At 45.6% G+C, this 23,013-nt stretch overlaps 1 protein-coding gene across 3 annotated transcripts in view; it reads left to right on the top strand.

The window, feature by feature from the left end:
- Positions 1–3,844, top strand: part of SLC45A4 (solute carrier family 45 member 4) — an 88,014-nt gene extending 84,170 nt beyond the window's left edge. For all 3 annotated transcript variants that reach the window (XM_037803634.1, XM_037803633.1, XM_037803635.1), the window contains one exon: positions 2,128–3,844. In XM_037803634.1, coding sequence (XP_037659562.1) covers positions 2,128–2,472 — 345 coding nt within the window. In that variant the 3' untranslated portion in view covers positions 2,473–3,844. The remainder of the gene's footprint in view (positions 1–2,127) is intronic.
- The last annotated feature ends 19,169 nt before the right edge of the window (positions 3,845–23,013 follow it).

The raw sequence follows: 23,013 nt of genomic DNA, 5'->3' as shown, positions 1-23,013 counted from the left end.
CCCGCCATGTGGCCATGCAGACAAGCGAGCACCAGGTACTGAAAATACGGTGCCTCCCCCGGCCCCGCGTTGCCATCACTGCCTGAATCGAGTGACCGTGCATGTGCGGGTCTGCTTCTCTCCCAGACCCGTCTCTCCATGGATCGGTGTGTTACACTGTCTCCAAGTGGTTTTATAGTAAATCGTGAAACTTTGCAATATAAGCCCTTCAACTTTGCTCTTCAAGATTTTCTGGGCTCTTCTTCACCCTTTACGTTTTCATCTAAACGTTAGAATCACTTCTTGGCTGTTTATTGGAAATATTGATTATACAGATCAAATTTTGGGAGTGCTAATGGTTTTTTGGTAATAATCCTTTCTATCCATAAATATGGTATATCCTTTTGTTATTATTAACTCTCATACCTTATCTTGAGATTTTTTTGGATTTTTTACATATATAGTTATGTCATCTTTGTATAATGAGAAATTTAGTTCTTCCAAATCCTTATACATTTTATTTGTCTTGCCTTATTGCAATGGCTGGAATGTCCACTACAATGCTGAGTAGAAGTGGTTTTTCGGCCTCAAGGGAGAAATATTTGACATTTTACCAAAAAAGATGATGCCCTAAGTTGTGTGTTTCTGGGAATTTGTCATTTAATCTGAACTTTCAAGTTTACTGACATTAGATTAATTATAATATTCTCTTATGATCTTCCTAATATAGAGAGAGCCTGTAGTGTGATACCCTTTTTTTACTCCTGATGTTAATTTCTTGGAAATTAATCAGTGTGTTTTCAAAGCTCTTTTGGCATTCTCAATCTTCTCTATTTTAGGTTTGGTTTCTATTTTAATCGCTGTACTTTCTTTTGTTATTTCCTACCTTCTGTTTTCTTTAGGTTTAATTTGCTATTTTCTGATTTCTTACTTTGATTTCTAGCCTATTTGCATTTGAGGCTATAAATTTCCCTCTAAGCATAACTTTGCTTGCATTCTGCAGGTTTTAATACATTGTTTATTTTCATTCAGTTAAGTGTTTTATAATTTCTGTTGTGATTTCTATTTGAACTGTGAATTGCTAGAAGGGTATTAATGAATTCCGAGCATTTGGGGATCCATTCATGTTGTTAATGATTTCTGGTTTGATTCCACAATGGGCAGAAAACATACTCAGTGTGGCTCCAGTTCTTGAAGTTGGCCAAGGTTCCCCTTGCAGCCCCTCCCTCTGCAGACGCTGCAGGGGCTCCCTGGGCCCAGAGGGGCCTACCCTGCACTCGGGGCCCCTGCGCACCAGTCAGGTGTGTACCCGCCCTGGGCTGTCCCGAGCTGGCCTACTTCTCTTACTGAGCTTTTGTCTGTTTGTTTTATGAAAAGTGCATTAAAATCTCCTGCTGTGATTCTCGTTTGGTCTATTTCACTGTAGTCTGTCAAATTCCTTTTCTATTTTGAGACTGTGTGTGCAAACATACTTAGAATTTTTTTATCTTCTGGGTGGATTCATCTATTTTTTGTTATCTATAGGAATAGTTTCCTCTGTAAAAAAGGAAACTTTGTGTAATAGATCCTACTTCTAGTAAATAATAGTATAGCTACACCAGATTTATTTTGCAGTGTTTCAAGAAACAAAAATGAAGATGCTGACTGTCCATTGGCCCTGCCTGCCTGCTTTGTAACACGTGGCTGTGCTGTGACATACGACCCCAGGCTCACACGCAGCTGTGCCGTTACACGCGGCCCCAGGCTCACACGCGGCTGTGCCGTGACATGGGCCCCAGGCTCACATGCGGTTGTGCCGTGACACGCGGCCCCGGGCTCATGCGCGGCTGTGCCATGACACGCAGCCCCAGGCTCACATGCAGCTGAGCCGTGACGTGGTACCCAGGCCTGCACATGCCGTGCTGTTGGAATTGTTAGACACTGCCCACAGCACCACAGGCCAGGGAACACTGTCCTGCTGCCTGTCCTGGAGGAGAGTCCGTTTGCACTTGGGTTGGTGAACTGGCCTCCCTGGAGCCGGGGCGGGGATGGGAGGAACTTGGGCAGTGCTTGCTGGGAAGGTTCTGCTCCCAGCCCTTGCAAGTCCCTGAAGTGGTGCGCAACTGACCACCTTCTGCTGCCCCCTCACCGTGTCCTTCTCTCTTGCAGTACGTCCACCACAGCCCCGGCAACTCCAAGCGGGGCTTCGGCATCGACTGCGCCATCCTCTCCTGCCAGGTGTACATCTCCCAGATCCTGGTGGCGTCGGCCCTCGGGAGCGTGGTGGATGCCGTGGGGACGGTGCGCGTCATCCCCATGGTGGCCTCTGTGGGCTCGTTCCTGGGCTTCCTGACGGCCACCTTCCTGGTCATCTACCCTGACGTGTCCGAGGAGGCCAAGGAGGAGCAGAAGGGCCTGTCCTCCCAGCCCACGGGCGACGAGAAGCCCACCGTCCTGAAGCTCTCGCGGAAGGAGGTTCTCCAGGGACCGGTGGAGACGGAGTCGATGGTCTGAGGCGCTCGGCTCGCGCGCTCCGCGCCAGGGCAGGCGGGTCGGGAGGGAGGCCGAGGCCCTGTGCGCGGCCTGCACTTGCTGTTGCTGAAGGCACCCCCAGGCCAGAGCTCATCCACGAGCTGCGGTTGAAATCCAGTAGTCGTAGGTGGGTTTGAGCCACAAGGCAGAAATTCCACACTAATTCCTGTTTCCCCAATTAAAAAAAAATTTGAAATCCTTTTTTTTTTTTTTGATTGAAAAAGGTCTTTTAATTTCAACTCTTTTTTCTGCAGGCATATTATTCTGCATGTTTTAAAATTGTAAAACAGATTTACAGTAGAGACAATAAGCTATTTAGAAAAAAATAAGATTTTGCATTTCTAAGATTATAATTGAAAGCAAAACAATTCTGACGTCCTTCGCGATGTCCCATCTGAACCCTTCGGGTAACAGCTGCGCAGTCGGTGACTAAACACTGTCATCAGATTTGCTCTCTGGGCGCCCACCGGCATTTGGACCTTGGGTGTCAGCCTCACCACGTTTTGTTGGTGCTGCAGCTGTTGGAGAGTATTTTTATGATTATCTTAGAAAAAAACTATTTCGTAATGCGGTTTTCTCAGAAGAACAGCATCTCCTCTTTCCTCGGAGTCTGACCGGTGCGCGCGGGCGGCCCCGACCTCGGGCAAGGGCAGGTCTCACTCGAGTGGGGGGACAGCTGTTCGCAGAGGAGATCCCAGCCCCCGGCCGGCGTGCATGCAAGTGCGTGTGTGTGCGTGAGCGTGCGAGCCCCGGCCCGATCCTGTCTGTCTGAACACCCCACCCTGTCATCGGACTCCTCTCCCTGCACTTTCATTTGTCTTTCAACCATCTGTTGGGGAAGTCACGCGAGCCGAGCCCCAGGCAGAGCGTGGCCTCCACAGCCCCACACCAAGGCCTACCTCGGGGGGCGTGTGCGCCCCCGCAGCACCCCCTCCCGCTGTGAACTCCGCCGACTCCTCCGCTGCCCACCCTGCCCGAGGCTGGGGCGGAGGCGTGTGGCACAGGCAGGTGCCGTGTGTCCATCCCAGCGTCCAAGCGGAGCCTGGACTTCAGGGGAGTGCAGTCACCAAATGCTGCCGCTGTTTGGAAATGCTTTTCAAACCACAACCTCTTTATACCAGTTTATGCTCTTCTTACTGGAATTCCAGGAGGAGAGGGCGTCTCCTGTACAGCAAGCGGATGAACGGAGACGACTGTGACACTCTTGCTGCCTCAAGCTGATGTTTTTTAAATAAAGTACTTTAAATGCATGAGAATCATGCTGCAATATGATCGTTCTAAAGCAAATATATATATATATATTTCAAAATGAAACTAAGCCGTTTTTCAATAAACTACTTGAATTTTCTCTGTATTTAGAAGAATGACTATGTTTGATGCCCTGAACTAGCCTTTGGTCTTGCCCCGTCTGCTGGTCCTGGTGACCTTTGGTGGGAGGTTCCGTGTCCCAGCGGCTACTCTGCTCCCATGCACATTGGGGTGCTGTCGCGGGGAGGAGGGTGCTCCCCACGGCCTGAGGGCCGGCTCAGCCCGCACGCTGTCAATGTCGAGACTGGAGAGCGGGAGTGGGAGTTTTGTGCTTGGGTGGGGAGGAGCCCCTCCACGTGCCTGCCGCCCACCACCATCGGGGTGCCTCTGGCCTGGCTCACTCTCGGTGCTGGGCCCAGGGACAGGCTCCCACCCCTCAGCTCTGCCAGGTGTCCTCCGGTCACCTGTGTGTGATGCAGTTCCTATGGCAGCTCTCGGATGGTTTCAGGTTACCAGGGCCCGGTCGGGCCACCCTCTGTGTTTGCCCTGCTCCTGGGAGAGCTCCCGGGCAGACCAGATGGCAGGTGGGGCGGGAGGGAGGAGGGGCCTGAGCGCAGTGGGCGCATGGCCCGGCTCGTCCAAAGCTGGCCCCGGAGACGGATCCAGCAGCCACAGGAGCCAGCCCCCCTGGCAGGCATGTGCACTAGCGGCTCAGAGCTGGCCTGTGGCCCTGTGGAGAAGATACAGGATGAGGCCTGTGCCCTGGGGCTGGCAGCCACTCCAGTGGTGCACAAGCCCTTGAAAGTCAAACTGGACCGTGACCCAAAATAACAAACACACCAAGCAACATGTTCACGTTTTAGGCCTTGCCCGAGTCGCTGTTGCTGTAATAATCACAGTACACCAAAAAGCAATGTGCCAGTGGCTGTCCAGGTATCAAAGCCAGCGCCGGACATGGTGGCCGCCCACAGTCGATTTTTAGAGCTAGAAACCCTTTGGGATGTTTGCAACCAAAGGCTGTAGGCCTAGCCAGTGCCTGGACCCCAGAGGAGGGTGCGTGCTTTGCGGTTTGGATGAGCAAAGGTTCGCAGCTGGGTCACTTTCCAAACAGGTCAGCCAGAGGCTCTGGCCCTCAGGGTGGGTGCCAGCCCGGGGTCCCTGTCCAGGGGGAGCCAACTCGATGAATCCATCCGCCTCAGCCCCTCCCTTACAAAGAGCTTGTTTCAAGATTGGCAGCGTCGTCACCTCGTGTTTTGAGAAGGTGGAGAGAAGGCGTTGGCTGCCCCAGCGCGCAACTGAGGCTGCGGCTCGGGCGGTCAGAGCATGGCGCTGGGCTGCGTTGCCTGCTGTCGTGCCCGGGGGGCAAATGGCAGGGAGGGTTGGCGCAACGCGCTGGAGAAGCCCCCTGTCAGCCGGTCTGCGGTCTGCTAGCTTGGAAGGAAAGGCTGGCAGCTTCGGGCCCTGGACCGCGGGCCCAGAGCAGGTTGGAGGCGGGTGCTACAGGGGGCACGCATGGGAGTTAGCTGGGGGGCACCACCAACGTGACTGAGCAGAGGAATCGGAGAGCGTTTGCAGCATTTCGGTTGGTTGAGTGCATGTGATGTAGACATGACCAAAATAGGGGTTACTTTTGTCTGGTTCGCAGAGGGTTTTTTCCCCTTATAAAAGTCAACTAAATAAAGAATCTTCCAAGGCGCCACGGGCCCTGCAGGGACATGAGCCGATGGCAGGGGGAGGGGAGGCCTGTGCTCTGCTCTTCCCTGTGCCGCTGGCGGGACAGCAGCGGACAGTCACGTGTGGCCGCAGAGCTGGCAGCGGAGCTTCTGCTCTGCCCGGCCTAGGACAGGTGGCTCAGCCGGGGCGGGCGTCCAGCTGTCTCCAAACACCGCAGCCAGCTTCTGCAGCCTCGGCCACTGCCCTTGGCGGGCGAGAGCACTTAGCACAGTCAGTGTCCCCTCCCTGGGGAAGGGGCAGCCGTCAGCTGGGTCCTTCTCTGATGGGCAGCAGCTCCCCGAATGCATTGGCATATAGACAAAAGAGCTTCACGTGAAGGGGCTGCAGAAGCAGGGTCATGTGGGACAGAGCGGTCGGGAGAGCTGGGGCTGGAGGGCAGAGCTTTCCTCTTCAGGCGCCCGGGGATGGCACAGGCCTCCGGAACCTGCGATGTCCAGGGGCCATGTTTGGAAAATGCTCTCAAAGATGCCAACTGTCCCCTGGTTCTGTGGCTGATGGTTCATGCCTCTAACTGGCCGACTCTGTAACACACCAAACACTGCCGTTCACACTGACCAGCTTCGGGAAAGCCGTACGCAGATGGTACTTTTCCCAAGCTGTTTTGCTGCTTCCTAAGCTCTGGTCCGTCTTTAGCCACCGAAACTGTAGGTGTCCACATGTCAGTTGTTGATGGGTCATTCTCTGAAAATGTGCTGCAGAAATGGACATGTCTTTCTTGTCATGGGATACTTGGAAGTGGCTGCTTTGGAGACTCGCCGTCTCCTGCCTGTTTGGGAGGGACTGTCAAGTTCAGGGGGCCCTGCCCAGAGCTGGGAGGGGCTCTTGCTGGTGCTTGCCTGGGGCCCAGTCCTTGCACACATCCCAGCCTAAGCACTTCTTGTCACCGCCTTGTGCCACACCGAGCCCCTGGCCTTGCGTCAGTCCCTGGGGCTGCCTGCCCTTGGGGCCCAGCTGGGCTCCCCTGGGAATTCCAGGAGAGCTTGGGGGGTGGCCCCTGTCCACTGGCTGCCTAGGGCACCTCCCAGTGTGACATGGACCAACACCATCTTGTTGGTGGCAGAAGGACCCATTAGTTGAAAATGCCTCTTGCCAACCGGAGAAAGTCCCTTAGGCATCTCAGAACAAAGCTATTTAGTTCCATTGTGAACTGGCCACAGGACAACTTTTTATCAACTTATTAAGTTGGAGCACTATAATAGCTCTTGCTGATTATAGCAATGATACAAATGTGTGTTAAACACATGTTAAGTTTTATGAAGAAAAAGGGATTATAAAGACTAATAATTTTGCACATGACTTAATTTTTTTATTAGGTGGGGAGAAGTGCCCATGTTTGTCTGCTCCTGCACAGAGCCCTTGGGGTTTGTTTTGTTTTGTTCTCACAAATGTTTGTTGCCTGCCATGCTGTTTATGTGATGTATGTGCTGCACTCGGGCTGGCACCGGCTCCCCTGCCCGGCTTGGCTGTTCTCTGCGCTGAGTCCTAATAAACGTTTCCCCACGCGAGGACGGTGTGAGCGCGTCTGCCTTCCTCCCGCACGGCCCTGCCCTCCTGGAGCCTGGGGCGCCCGAGGCCCAAGCCCACTGTGGTAGGCTCCCAGTTCACAAACGGGGGCCCTTCTCCAAGGGGCGGGGGCTTGGGCTGAGCAGCTGGGGGTGACCCCTCCCCGGCTCTTGCGGCAAACCTGGGGTCCCGTTCAGTGTGGCTCTGAGCTACAGGCTGGGGAGCCCCCACCCAGTGGGAGGTGGAGAGGGGGCCTGGCTGGCACGGCCAAGTGGGCACTGAGGAAGTGGAGGCAGTGCAAGCTGGGAGCCCCGAGCCCAAGGCCAGGTGAGAAAGGGGGCTCCGGCGGGTCCTCCCTGAGCAGCCCAGGCACCCCAAGTTCACACGCCTGGCTGACAGCGCCTGGGGACCACCGGTTTGTGCAGACCCCTCTGACTGGGGTGGGGGTGGGGTGGGGTTGAGCGCGGAGGCCGACAGCGGGGCGGGGGGTCCGGGCCTGGGTGCGACCTCAGCGGTGACAGGCGGTCCGCCCTGGGAGCTCAAGGGGTGGGGGCGTTCCTGCGCCTGCGCGGTGAGGGGCGCACCGCGGGCGGGGGCCGGGGGCCGGGTTCCGAGCGCGCGCGCCCCCTACTGTCGGTTGGGTGCACCGCACCCCGCGCACCCGCGTCCCCCCCAGGTGCTCGGCCCCGACGCGGGGTGCGGCGCAGAGCGGGGAGAAGTAGAAGAGGGGCGAGCCCCAACGCCCTCCCCACCTCGCACTGCAACTCGTTCGTTCTGCGTAGGCTGTTAAAATTTTTTTCTCACAAACAATTGTACCACACTATATAGTTTTGCAATGTACATATTTTTAGCTAAATGTCGTGCTCATCTTTTCTCATGAGCGCCTGTATTTACTGCATTCCTTAATGCCTAGAGGACGGATCATGAGGACCTGTTTCTGATGTTTAAATGAGATAAATTTACACACAGAATGCGCAGATCTTCAGGGTGTAACCCATGAGTTGTGAAAATGCACACCCCTGTGCAGCCATCACCCAGTCTGTACAGAATATTTCCTTCACTCTGGAGAGTGCTCTCGACTCCTTCCAGCTCATTCCTCACCCTGCGCAGGCAACCACTGATGCTGCCTCCCCCAGGGATTGGTTTTGTCTGTTGAAAACTCAGTAGGAACAGCCGCACACACAGGTGGTGGCCTCGGCGTCGGCCGCTGCGCTCAGCACCTGGCGCCTGGGTGTCGGCAGCCGGGTCCTCGTGACGGCCCTGGAGAGCGGCTGTCCGGGTGCGCCACATCCACGCGCCAGCTGCGGGACCCCGGGGCGCTCCAGCTGACGGCTCCTGGAAATAAAGACGCTGCGGGTGCGCCCCTGAAGGGCTCGGCACGTTTGTTTTCATTTCTGCGGAGTGAGCGGCAAGGCAGGCACGGCTGCAAGGAAGCGGTTATGCCAGGGCTGCCCCGCAGCGTCTGCAGGTGCCACCGCCCCCCCCCACAGCTACGTCTGCTATCGTGAGTTGTAAATATCAGCCATTCTGGTGGGCCTCCAGGGTGGTTCATCGCAGGTTCCCCTTGCATTTCGCTGGTGACTAATGATATTGACCATCTCTTCAAACTGCCCATCTGCATATTTTCTTGGTAAAGTGGCCCATTTTTAATGCATTTTTTTTTTATTATGAACTTCAACATATATCCCTAACAGTGATAACTTTCAAAGTACGATTTAACAAGTACTTAGCAAAATTCGAAGAATGTCATGGGTCACAGTTTCACAATTTCAGTAATTTCTATTATTGTAAAACATATACAGAAAGGTATTAACTTTCAACGTACAGCTCAACAAGCAGTTGTATAGGCAATTTCAAAAATTGTTATGGGTCACAGTTCCACAGTTTCAGTTCTTTCCTTGTTATGCAATATAGGGTATACACAGAAAGGGGAAGACTTTCAAAGCACAATTCAACAAATAGCTACAGAGCAAATGTCAAAGGATGTTACAGGTTACAGTTCACCATGTCACCTACCTCCTTCCAGCTATCCCAACACCCCAGCATCCATCTAGCTAGCTATCTGTTTTTTATATATAAAGTTTCAATATTCATAATCCTTTGTAGAATACTATCTTGTCTGTTGCCGCCCCTTCGTCTCACTTAAACTCTTTCTCCATCTTCAGGGGTGTCTAGGCAGTGAGCACCCTAACTGGTTCATATTGAAAGGGGGTGTCGACATTATGGGGAAGGGGCTGCATCTGATTGTTCTTAAAGAGGCTGTTGCCTCTGGGTTTTAGGCCTTGTCTGGCATAGGAACACTCTGGTGGATTTAAGTTTCTGAGAGATAAACTTAGTGAGTGAAACTTTTATAGAATCTACGATGGGGACCTAGGTATTTTGGGATTGCTGTTGGTTAGTGCGTGGCATGCTGTGGCCATTTGGGATGTCTAGCTAGAGCTTGCGTAAGAGAAGCCTCTAGGAGAGCCTCTTGACGTGATTTGAGATCTTAGCCACTGGAACCTTATTTTGTTACCTTTTGTGCTCGTTTGTATAGATTATGTCCCCAGTAAAAGCCATATTCTTTAATGCAAACTTGTGGGAGCAGGTTGATTAATCTTTCTGATTAGGGTGTGACCTCTTGAGTGACTGTTTCCATGGAGATTTGAGCCTGCTCATTCAGGGTGGGTCTTGATTAGTTTACTGGAGTCCTTTAAAAAGAGCCATCACAGGCCCAGACTGCTGCTGCCACTTTGAGATGCTGGCCCAGAGTTTGTTTTGTTTTGTTTTTAATGCAATTTTATTGAACTCTATTCACGTAGCATACAGTCATCTGAAGTGTACAATCAGTTAACAGTATCATATAGTTGTGCATTCATCACCACAATCTTTGAACATTTTCATTGCTCCAAAAAATAAAATTAAAATTAAAATAAAAAAGAACATCCAAAACATCCTTTCCCCTCCTCCCTCCATTGTTCATTTACTTTTTAAATACGGTTTTATTGAGATATATTGACACACCCTACAGTCCTCCACAGTGTACAGTTATTCACAGCACAATCATACAGTTATGCGTTCATCACCAGAATCAATTTTTGAAACTTTCCTTACTCCAAATAAAATAAAGCAAAAAATAACACCTAAATATTTCCATCCCCTCTATCCCACCCTATTCTTCATCTAATTTTTGTCCCCATGTTTCCACTCATCTGTCCATACACTGGATAAAGGGAATGCTAGCTTCAAGGCATTCACAGTCACACAGTCACACTGTGCGAGCTACATGGTTACACAATTGTCTTCAAGAATCAAGGTGACTGGGTTGCAGTTTGACTGCTTCAGGTATTTCCCTCTAGCTCTTCCAGCACACTGAAGACTAAAAGGTGATATCTATGTAGTGCATAGGAACACCCTCCCGAGTGACCTCTTGACTCCATTTGAAATCTCTCAGCCACTGGAACCTTATTTGTTTCATCTCTCTTCCCCCTTCTGGTCAAGAAGATCTTCTCAATCCCACAGTGTCGGGTACAGGCTCATCCCCAGGAGTCATATCCTGCGTTGCCAAGGGGATTCACACCCCTGGGAGTCACGTCCCACATAGAGGGGAGGGTAGTGAGTTCACCCGCCACGTGGGCTTGCAGAGAGAGGCCACATCTGAGCAACAAAGAGGCTCTCTGGGGGGGACTCCTAGGCACAATTATGAGTAGGCTTAGCCTCTCCTTTGCTACCAAGTTTGCTCCGGAGAAGCTAAGAGAGGACCTCCAGGTGGTTAGATGCACAGGAGCTGAAGAAGCTAAGAGAGACAAGCCCAGAGACATTTTGGAGAAAGCCATATTGAAACTAGAACCCGGAAGCAAAGGACCAGCAGATGCCAGCCATGTGCCTTCCCAGCTGACAGAGGTGTTCTGGATGCAACTGGCCTTTCTTCAGTGACGGTATCCTTTTGTTGATGCTTAGTTTGGACACTTTTATAGGCTTAGAACTGTAAATTTGTAACCAAGTAAACCCCCTTTATAAAATAACATTTCTGTTATTTTGCATAACAGCAGCATTAACAAACCAGAACATCTTTCTTTTCACCCTTTTTGGTCAAGTAGGCATTTTCAGTCCCTCGCTGCCAGGGTCTGGCCCATTCTTAAATTGAGCTGCTTTGTCTTTCTGTTAGTCTGTAGATGCTCTTTGTCTGTTTTGGAAACAAAGCTTTGTCTAATATAGTATTACAAATGTTTTCTTCCAGTCTGAGGCTTCTCTTCATTTTCTTAATGTTGTATTTTGATAAAGTACAATTTTCAATTTTTTTCATAGTTAGCATTTTTTTGTCCACTCATTAAAAAAAAATGTCTGTCTATACCAAGGATGTAAAAATATTCATCCTCCTATGTTTGTTTCTAGAACTTTTAACTTTACGTTTAGGTCAGGAGCCACCTTGAATTAAACTTTGCATAATGAGATAAGGGGTGAGGTTCTTCTCTTTCCCATGCATGTATGCAGTTGTTCCAGCACCGTTTCCTTCTTGAATTGTCTTGGAGCCTCTGTCGGATGCCAACGGGCTGTGCAGTTGGGCAGCTAGACTGTTCTGTTGCTCTAGTCATCTGTCCTTCTGCCAATACTACAGCCTTAATTACCATCACCTTGTAACGAAGCCTAAAATCAAGTTCTGGGAGATCTCCAGTTTTGTTCTTGTTTTTAAAGTTTATCTGGGCTCTTGTACTTTGCATTTTCAAATGTATGTTATAATCAAATTCTCAATTTCTTTTTAAAAATCCATATTGGGGGAGGCGGGGCAAGATGGCGGACTGGTGAGCTGTATGTTTTAGTTACTCCTCCAGGAAAGTAGGTAGAAAGCTAGGAACTGCGTGGACTGGACACCACAGAGCAATCTGACTTTGGGCATACTTCATACAACACTCAGGAAAACGTGGAACTGCTGAGATCAGCGAAATCTGTAAGTTTTTGTGGCCAGGGGACCCGCGCCGCTCCCTGCCAGGCTCAGTCCCATGGGAGAAGAGGCCATCAGCGCTGGGAATGAGAAGGGAGAACTGCAGTGGCAGCCCTTATCGGAAACTCATTCTACTGATCCAAACTCCAAATACAGATAGACTGAGACCAGACACCAGAGAATCTGAGAGCAGCCAGCCCAGCAGAGAGGAGACAGGCATAGAAAAAACAGCACGAAAAACTCCAAAATAAAAGCGGAGGATTTTTGGAGTTCTGGTGAACATAGAAAGGGGAAGGGCAGAGCTCAGGCCCTGAGGCTCATATGCAAATCCCGAAGAAAAGCTGATCTCTCTGCCCTGTGGACATTTCCTTAATGGCCCTAATCGCTTTGTCTCTTAGCATTTCAATAACCCATTAAATCTGTGAGGAGGGCCCTTTTTTTTTTTAATCCTTTTTTGTTTTTTCTAAAACAATTACTCTAAGAAGCCCAATACAGAAAGCTTCAAAGACTTGCAATTTGGGCAGGTCAAGACAAGAGCAGAACTAAGAGAACTCTGAGATAAAAGGCAATAATCCAGTGGCTGAGAAAATTCACTAAACACCACAACTTCCCAAGAAAAGGGGGGTGTCCGCTCACAGCCATCATCCTGGTGGACAGGAAACACTCCTGCCCGTGGCCAGCCCCATAGCCCAGAGCTGCCCCAGAAAACCCAGTGTGACAGAAGTGCTTCAAATAACAGGCACACACCACAAAACTGGGCGTGGACATTAGCCTTCCCTGCAACCTCAGCTGATTGTCCCAGAGTTGGGAAGGTGGAGCAGTGTGAATTAACAAAGCCCCATTCAGCCATCATTTCAGCAGACTGGGAGCCTCCCTACACAGCCCAGCAGCCCAGAACCGCCCTAGGGGGACGGCACTCACCTGTGACATAGCACAGTCATCCCTCAACAGAGAACCAGGGGGTGCATGGCCTGAAAGAGGGACCCACTTGCAAGTCGCAGGAGCCATACGCCAATACCAAGGACTTGTGGGTCAGTGGCAGAGACAAACTGTGGCAGGACTGAACTGAAGGATTAGACTATAGCAGCAGCTTTAAAACTCCAGGATCACCAGGCAGATTTGATTGTTAGAGCCACCCCCACTCCCTGACTGCCCAGAAACACGCCCCATATACAGGGCAGGCAACACCAACTACACACGCAAGCTTGGTACACCAATTGGACCCCACAAGACTCACTCCCCCACTCACCAAAAAGGCAAAGCTGGCTTGTGGAGAACAGGTGGCTCGTGGACGCCACCTGCTGGTTAGTTAGAGAAAGTGTACTCCACGAAGCTGTAGATCTGATAAATTAGAGATAAGGACTTCAATTGGTCTACAAATCCTAAAAGAACCCTATCAAGTTCAGCAAATGCCAAGAGGCCCAAAACAACAGAAAATTATAAAGCATATGAAAAAACCAGACGATATGGATAACCCAAGCCCAAGCACCCAAATCAAAAGACCAGAAGAGACACAGCACCTAGAGCAGCTACTCAAAGAACTAAAGATGAACAATGAGACCATAGTACGGGATACAAAGGATATCAAGAAGACCCTAGAAGAGCATAAAGAAGACATTGCAAGACTAAATAAAAAAATAGGTGATCTTATGGAAATTAAAGAAACTGTTGACCAAATTAAAAAGATTCTGGACACTCATAGTACAAGACTAGAGGAAGTTGAACAACGAATCAGTGACCTCGAAGATGACAGAATGGAAAATGAAAGCATAAAAGAAAGAATGGGGAAAAAAATTGAAAAAATCGAAACGGACCTCAGGGATATGATAGATAATATAAAACGTCCAAATGTAAGACTCATTGGTGTTCCAGAAGGGGAAGAAAAGGGTAAGGGTCTAGGAAGAGTATTCAAAGAAATTGTTGGGGAAAACTTCCCAAATCTTCTAAACAACATAAATACACAAATCATAAATGCTCAGTGAACTCCAAATAGAATAAATCCAAATAAACCCACTCCGAGACATATTCTGATCACACTGTCAAACACGGAAGAGAAGGAGCAAGTTCTGAAAGCAGCAAGAGAAAAGCAATTCACCACATACAAAGGAAACAGCATAAGACTAAGTAGTGACTACTCAGCAGCCACCATGGAGGCGAGAAGGCAGTGGCACGATATATTTAAAATTCTGAGTGAGAAAAATTTCCAACCAAGAATACTTTATCCATCAAAGCTCTCCTTCAAATTTGAGGGAGAGCTTAAATTTTTCACAGACAAACAAATGCTGAGAGAATTTGCTAACAAGAGACCTGCCCTACTGGAGATACTAAAGGGAGCCCTACAGACAGGGAAACAAAGAAAGGACAGAGAGACTTGGAGAAAGGTTCAGTACTAAAGAGATTTGGTATGGGTACAATAAAGGATATTAATAGAGAGAGGGGAAAAATATATATGACAAACATAAACCAAAGAATAAGATGGCTGATTCAAGAAATGCTTTCACGATTATAACGTTGAATGTAAATGGATTAAACTCCCCAATTAAAAGATATAGATTCGCAGAATGGATAAAAAAAATGAACCATCAATATGTTGCATACAAGAGACTCATCTTAGACACAGGGACACAAAGAAATTGAAAGTGAAAGGATGGAAAAAAAGATTTCATGCCAGCTACAGCCAAAAGAAAGCAGGTGTAGCAATATTAATCTCAGATGAAATAGACTTTAAATGCAGGGATGTTTTGAGAGACAAAGAAGGCCACTACATACTAATAAAAGGGGCAATTCAGCAAGAAGAAATAACAATGATAAATGTCTATGCACCCAATCATGGTGCCACAAAATACATGAGAGAAACACTGGCAAAACTACAGGAAGCAATTGATGTTTCCACAATAATTGTGGGAGACTTCAACACATCACTCTCTCCTATAGATAGATCAACCAGACAGAAGACCAATAAGGAAATTGAAAACCCAAACAATCTGATAAATGAATTAGATTTAACAGACATATACAGAACATCACATCCCAAATCACCAGGATACACATACTTTTCTAGTGCTCACGGAACTTTCTCCAGAATAGATCATCTGCTGATACATAAAACAAGCCTCAATAAATTTAAAAAGATTGAAATTACTCAAAGCACATTATCTGACCACAATGGAATACAATTAGAAGTCAATAACCATCAGAGACTTAGAAAATTCACAAATACCTGGAGGTTAAACAACACACTCCTAAACAATCAGTGGGTTAAAGAAGAAATAGCAAGAGAAATTGCTAAATATATAGAGACGAATGAAAATGAGAGCACAACATACCAAAACCTATGGGATGCAGCAAAAGCAGTACTGAGGGAGAAATTTATAGCACTAAATGCATATATTAAAAAGGAAAAAAGAGCCAAAACCAAAGAACTAATGGATCAACTGAAGAAGCTAGAAAATGAACAGCAAACCAATCCTAAACCAAGTACAAGAAAAGAAATAACAAGGATTAAAGCAGAAATAAATGACATAGAGAACAAAAAAAAATAGGAGAATAAATAACACCAGAAGTTGGTTCTTTGAGAAGATCAACAAGATTGACAAGCCCCTAGCTAGACTGACAAAATCAAAAAGAGAGAAGACCCATATAAACAAAATAATGAATGAAAAAGGTGACATAACTGCAGATCCTAAAGAAATAAAAAAAATTATAAGAGGATACTATGAACAACTGTATGGCAACAAACTGGATAATGTAGAGGAAATGGACAATTTCCTGGAAACATATGAACAACCTAGACTGACCAGAGAAGAAATAGAAGACCTCAATCAACCCATCACAAGCAAAGAGATCCAATCAGTCATCAAAAATCTTCCCACAAATAAATGCCCAGGGCCAGATGGCTTCACAGGGGAATTCTACCAAACTTCCCAGAAAGAACTGACACCAATCTTACTCAAACTCTTTCAAAACATTGAAGAAAATGGAACACTACCTAACTCATTTTATGAAGCTAACATCAATCTAATACCAAAACCAGGCAAAGATGCTACAAATAGGAAAACTACCGGCCAATCTCCCTAATGAATATAGATGCAAAAATCCTCAACAAAATACTTGCAAATCGAATCCAAAGACACATTAAAAAAATCATACACCATGACCAAGTGGGGTTCATTCCAGGCATGCAAGGATGGTTCAACATAAGAAAATCAATCAATGTATTACAACGCATTAAAAATTCAAAAGGGAAAAATCAAATGATCATCTCAATAGATGCTGAAAAAGCATTTGACAAAATCCAACATCCATTTTTGATAAAAACACATCAAAAGGTAGGAATTGAAGGAAGCTTCCTCAATATGATAAAGAGCATATATGAGAAACCCACAGCCAGCATAGTACTCAATGGTGAGAGACTGAAAGCCTTCCCTCTAAGATCAGGAACAAGACAAGGATGCCCGCTGTCACCACTGTTATTCAACATTGTGCTGGAAGTGCTAGCCAGGGCAATCCGGCAAGACAAAGAAATAAAAGGCATCCAAATTGGAAAAGAAGAAGTAAAACTGTCATTGTTTGCAGATGATATGATCTTATATCTGGAAAACCCTGAGAAATCGACGATACAGCTACTAGAGCTAATAAACAAATTTAGCAAAGTAGCGGGACAAGATTAATGCACTTAAGTCAGTAATGTTTCTATATGCTAGAAATGAACAAACTGAAGAGACACTCAAGAAAAAGATACCATTTTCAATAGCAACTAAAAAAATCAAGTACCTAGGAATAAACTTAACCAAAGATGTAAAAGACTTATACAAAGAAAACTACATAACTCTACTAAAAGAAATAGAAGGGGACCTTAAAAGATGGAAAAATATTCCATGTTCATGGATAGGAAGGCTAAATGTCATTAAGATGTCAATTTTACCCAAACTCATCTACAGATTCAATGCAATCCCAATCAAAATTACAACAACCTACTTTGCAGACTTGGAAAAGCTAGTTATCAAATTTATTTGGAAAGGGAAGATGCCCTGAATTGCTAAAGACACTCTAAAAAAGAAAAACAAAGTCTGAGGACTTACACTCCCTGACTTTGAAGCTTATTATAAAGGCACAGTTGTCAAAACAGCATGGTACTGGCACAAAGATAGACACATAGATCAATGGAATCGAATTGAGAATTCAGAGATAGACCCTCAGATCTATGGCCAACCAATCTTTGATAAGGCCCCCAAAGTCACTGAACTGAGTCATAATGGTCTTTTCAACAAATGGGGCTGGGAGAGTTGGATATCCATATCCAAAAGAATGAAAGAGGACCCCTACCTCACACCCTACACCAAAATTAACTCAAAATGGATCAAAGATCTCAATATAAAAGAAAGTACCATAAAACTCCTAGAAGATAATGTAGGAAAACATGTTCAAGACTTTGTATTAGGTGGCCACTTCCTAGACTTTACACCCAAAGCACAAGCAACAAAAGAAAAAATAGATAAATGGGAACTCCTCAAGCTTAGAAGTTTCTGCACCTCAAAGGAATTTCTCAAAAAGGTAAAGAGGCAGCCAACTCAATGGGAAAAAAATTTTTGGAAACCATGTATCTGACAAAAGACTGATATCTTGCATATATAAAGAAATCCTACAACTCAATGAGAATAGTACAGACAGCCCAATTATAAAATGGGCAAAAGATATGAAAAGACAGTTCTCTGAAGAGGAAATACAAATGGCCAAGAAACACATGAAAAAATGTTCAGCTTCACTAGCTATTAGAGAGATGCAAATTAAGACCACAATGAGATACCATCTAACACCGATTAGAGTGGCTGCCATTAAACAAACAGGAAACTACAAATGCTGGAGAAGATGTGGAGAAATTGGAACTCTTATTCATTGTTGGTGGGACTGTATAATGGTTCAGTCACTCTGGAAGTCAGTCTGGCAGTTCCTTAGAAAACTAGATATAGAGTTACCGTTCGATCCAGCAATTGCACTTCTCGGTATATACCCGGAAGATCGGAAAGCAGTGACACGAACAGATATCTGCACGCCAATGTTCATAGCAGCATTATTCACAATTGCCAAGAGATGGAAACAACCCAAATGTCCTTCAACAGATGAGTGGATAAATAAAATGTGGTATATACACACGATGGAATACTACACGGCAGTTAAGAAGGAACGATCTCATGAAACATATGACAACATGGATGAAACTTGAAGACATAATGCTGAGCGAAATAAGCCAGGCACAAAAGGAGAAATATTATATGCTACCACTAATGTGAACTTTGAAAAATGTAAAACAAATGGTTTATAATGTAGAATGTAGGGGAACTAGCAATAGAGAGCAATTAAGGAAGGGGGAACAATAATCTAAGAAGAACAGATAAGCTATTTAACGTTCTGGGGATGCCCAGGAATGACTATGGTCTGTTAATTTCTGATGGATATAGTAGGAACAAGTTCACAGAAATGTTACTATATTAGGTAACTTTCTTGGGGTAGAGTAGGAACAGGTTGGAAGTAAAGCAGTTATCTTAGGTTAGCTGTCTTTTTCTTACTCCCTTGTTATGGTCTCTTTGAAATGTTCTCTTATTGTATGTTTGTTTTCTTTTTAACTTTTTTTTCATACAGTTGATTTAAAAAAGAAGGGAAAGTTAAAAAGAAAAACAAGGAAAAAAAAAGATGTAGTGCCCCCTTGAGGAGCCTGTGGAGAATGCAGGGGTATTTGCCTACCCCACCTGGATGGTTGCTAACGTGACCACAGACATAGGGGACTGGTGGTTTGATGGGTTGAGCCCTCTACCATAAGTTTTACCCTTGGGAAAACGGTTGCTGCAAAGGAGAGGCTAGGCCTCCCTATGGTTGTGCCTAAGAGCCTCCTCCCGAATGCCTCTTTGTTGCTCAGATGTGGCCCTCTCTCTCTGGCTAAGCCAACTTGAAAGGTGAAATCACTGCCCTCCCCCCTATGTGGGATCAGACACCCAGGGGAGTGAATCTCCCTGGCAACGTGGAATATGACTCCCGGGGAGGAATGTAGACCTGGCATCGTGGGACGGAGAACATCTTCTTGACCAAAAGGGGGATGTGAAAGGAAATGAAATAAGCTTCAGTGGCGGAGAGATTCCAAAAGGAGCCGAGAGGTCACTCTGGTGGGCACTCTTACGCACACTTTAGACAACCCTTTTTAGGTTCCAAAGAATTGGGGTAGCTGGTGGTGGATACCTGAAACTATCAAACTACAACCCAGAACCCATGAATCTCGAAGACAGTTGTATAAAAATGTAGCTTATGCGGAGTGACAATGGGATTGGGAAAGCCATAAGGACCACACTCCACTTTGTCTAGTTTATGGATGGATGAGTAGAAAAATAGGGGAAGGAAACAAACAGACAAAGGTACCCCGTGTTCGTTTTTACTTCAATTGCTCTTTTTCACTCTAATTATTATTCTTGTTATTTTGTGTGTGTGCTAATGAAGGTGTCAGGGATTGATTTAGGTGATGAATGTACAACTATGTAATGGTACTGTAAACAATCGAAAGTACGATTTGTTTTGTATGACTGCGTGGTATGTGAATATATCTCAATAAAATGAAGATTAAAAAAAAAAGAATGTAGGGGAACTAGCAATAGAGAGCAATTAAGGAAGGGGGAACAATAATCTAAGAAGAACAGATAAGCTATTTAACGTTCTGGGGATGCCCAGGAATGACTATGGTCTGTTAATTTCTGATGGATATAGTAGGAACAAGTTCACAGAAATGTTACTATATTAGATAACTTTCTTGGGGTAGAGTAGGAACAGGTTGGAAGTAAAGCAGTTATCTTAGGTTAGTTGTCTTTTTCTTACTCCCTTGTTATGGTCTCTTTGAAATGTTCTCTTATTGTATGTTTGTTTTCTTTTTAACTTTTTTTTCATACAGTTGATTTAAAAAAGAAGGGAAAGTAAAAAAAAAAAAGAAAAACAAAAAAAGATGTAGTGCCCCCTTGAGGAGCCTGTGGAGAATGCAGGGATATTCGCCTACCCCACCTCGATGGTTGCTAACATGACCACAGACATAGGGGACTGGTGGTTTGATGGGTTGAGCCCTCTACCATAGGTTTTACCCTTGGGAAGACGGTTGCTGCAAAGGAGAGGCTAGGCCTCCCTATGGTTGTGCCTAAGAGCCTCCTCCCGAATGCCTCTTTGTTGCTCAGATGTGGCCCTCTCTCTTTGGCTAAGCCAACTTGTAAGGTGAAATCACTGCCCTCCCCCCTACGTGGGATCAGACACCCAGGGGAGTGAATCTCCCTGGCAACGTGGAATGTGACTCCCGGGGAGGAATGTAGACCCGGCATCGTGGGATGGAGAACATCTTCTTGACCAAAAGGGGGATGTGAAAGGAAATGAAATAAGCTTCAGTGGCAGAGAGATTCCAAAAGGAGCCGAGAGGTCACTCTGGTGGGCACTCTTACGCACAATTTAGACAACCCTTTTTAGGTTCTGATGAACTGGGGTAGCTGGTGGTGGTTACCTGAAACTATCAAACTACAACCCAGAACCCATGAATCTCGAAGACAGTTGTATAAAAATGTAGCTTATGAGGGGTGACAATGGGATTGGGACAGCCACAAGGACCACACTCCACTTTGTCTAGTTTATGGATGGATGAGTAGAAAAATAGGGGAAGGAAACAAGCAAACAAACAGACAAAGGTACCCAGTGTTCTTTTTTACTTCAATTGTTCTTTTTCACTTTAATTATTATTCTTGTTATTTTTGTGTGTGTGCTAATGAAGGTGTCAGGGATTGATTTAGGTGATGAATGTACAACTATGTAATGGTACTGTGAACAATCAAATGTATGATTTGTTTTGTATGACTGTGTGGTATGTGAATATATCTCAATAAAATGAAGATAAAAAATGAAAAAATAAAAGAAGCATGGGGCTAAAACTTCCCATGTGAATGGAATCATTTAGAATTCATTAATGAAGGGAGCCATCCAAAAAGAAATGTGTGGCTCATCTTTTCACAGGAAAAGCATTTCTCCCATTTACGTAAAGTTTAACTATCTGTGTATCGGGCCCTCACAAAAGAGATATGGAAAGAATGACATTTCTCTCATGTTCTGAATTATTTTCCTTATCCTTTCATAGGATTAAAAAGCTGTCTTGTTGTAAAACTTGGAAAGAACAGTCACTCTATCACTTGCCTTGCTTTGATACTTAACAAAAAAAATTGTATTATGAAAACATTTCGTCTTATTCTGAATACCAAATGCCAGAAAATATACATTTCCTCTTGAATTAAAACAGTGGTCTGAAAATTAAAAAAAAAAAAAAAAAATCCATATTGGGATTTTGACTGGGGATAAATTGAATCTATTGGTCAATTTGGGAAAACTGGCATTTTTGCAATATTGAGTCTTTGAATCCATGAACATAACTGTTGGATCTTTTTAGGTCTTTCCTTTCAATCGGCAGTGGTTATGAGTTTTCAGTAACAGGTCTTTCATGTTTTTCATTAAACGTACTCCTTTTTGATGTTTTTTTTAAATTAAATTCAGTTTTATTGAAATATATTCACATACCATACAATCAGCCATGGTGTACAATCAACTGTTCACAGTACAATCATATAGTTATGCATTCATCACAATCTATTTCTGAACATTTTCCTTACATCAGAAAGAATCACAAAAAGAATAAAAAATAAAAGTAAAAAAGAATACCCGAATCATCCCCCCCATCCCACCCTGTTTTTCATTTAGTTTTTGTCCCCGTTTTTCTACTCATCCATCCATACACTAAAGGGAGTGCGATCCACAAGGTTTTCACAATCACACTGTCACCCCTTGTAATCTATATTGTTATACAATTGTCTTCAGGAGTCCAGACTACTGGGTTGGAATTTGATAGTTTCAAGTATTTACTTGTAGCTATAATAATATATTAAAATCTAAGAGGTGTTATCTATATAGTGGGTAAGAATGTCCACCAGAGTGACCTCTCGACTCCATTTGAAATCTCTCAGCCACTGAAACTATTTCGTCTCATTTTGCATCCCCCTTTTGGTCAAGAAGATGTTCTCAATCCCACGATGCCAGGTCCAGATTCATCCCCGGGAGTCATATCCTGCATTGCCAGGGAGATTTACACCCCTGGGAGTCGGGTCCCATGTAGAGGGGAGGGCAGTGAGTTCCCCTGCCGAGGTGGCTCAGTTAGAGAGAGAGAGGGCCACATCTGAGCAACAAAGAAGTACTCAGGGGGTGACTCTTAGGCACAATTATATGCAAGTTTAGTCTCTCTTTTGCAGTAACGAGCTTCATAAGGGCAAGTCCCATGATCGAGGGCTCAGCACATCAAACCACCAGTCCCAATGTTTGTGACAACATCAACACCAGTCCAGGTGAGGAACCCCAACACTTCCGCACTTTCCCCCAGCTCCTCAGGGGGCCCTGTAAATATTTTTTTATTCTCTGCCCAAATTACTTTGGGATGTGTCACTATTTCACTCTAACCTATACTAACCCACCCTATCTCAATTCTTATTCAAAGTTCCATGTAATTGTGGCGTTTGAACAAACCGACTGTAGAGTTATACTGTTTAGAAAATATAGATCCTGCACCAAATAGACATCTCTTCCCTTGGGCTCACATGGAAGTTGAAGTTTTAAAACACAGTCAGTTTTGACCTTTATCCTTTGGCCCGGTTTGCCCTAGTCCTAACGAGATCTTCTTCGTTTATATATCTAATTGAAGTCTGGGCTCTTTTTCAGCTTTTTTTTTTTTTTTTTTTTAACAGTTGCTGTATGCACTAATACTGACATTCATATCTGCCGAGCTCTAGCTCTGAGTTTCAGGTGTCACACAGACACCCAATGTTCCAGAGACCACTCAGGTTATATACTAAGGGATCAGCATCTCAGAGTTTGGAGATAGCTATTACAATTCAGGAATAGATGTGACTGCTGTAAGAGCTTATGATCTAGGGACCATTACAATAATCGTTCCCCTCTTAGACTGTTCTAAGGTTCAATTCTGAGTTTACACATTGTAGTTAGTCCATATTGGTGAGGCATTATAGTGTTTGCCTTTATTTCTGGTGTACTTCACTCAAAATGCTGTG

This window comes from Choloepus didactylus, chromosome 14 (assembly GCF_015220235.1).
Source record: "Choloepus didactylus isolate mChoDid1 chromosome 14, mChoDid1.pri, whole genome shotgun sequence".
NCBI lineage: Eukaryota > Metazoa > Chordata > Mammalia > Pilosa > Megalonychidae > Choloepus > Choloepus didactylus.
The sequence above is the reverse complement of the archived record's forward strand: the minus strand, read 5'-3'. Positions and strand labels throughout refer to the sequence as shown.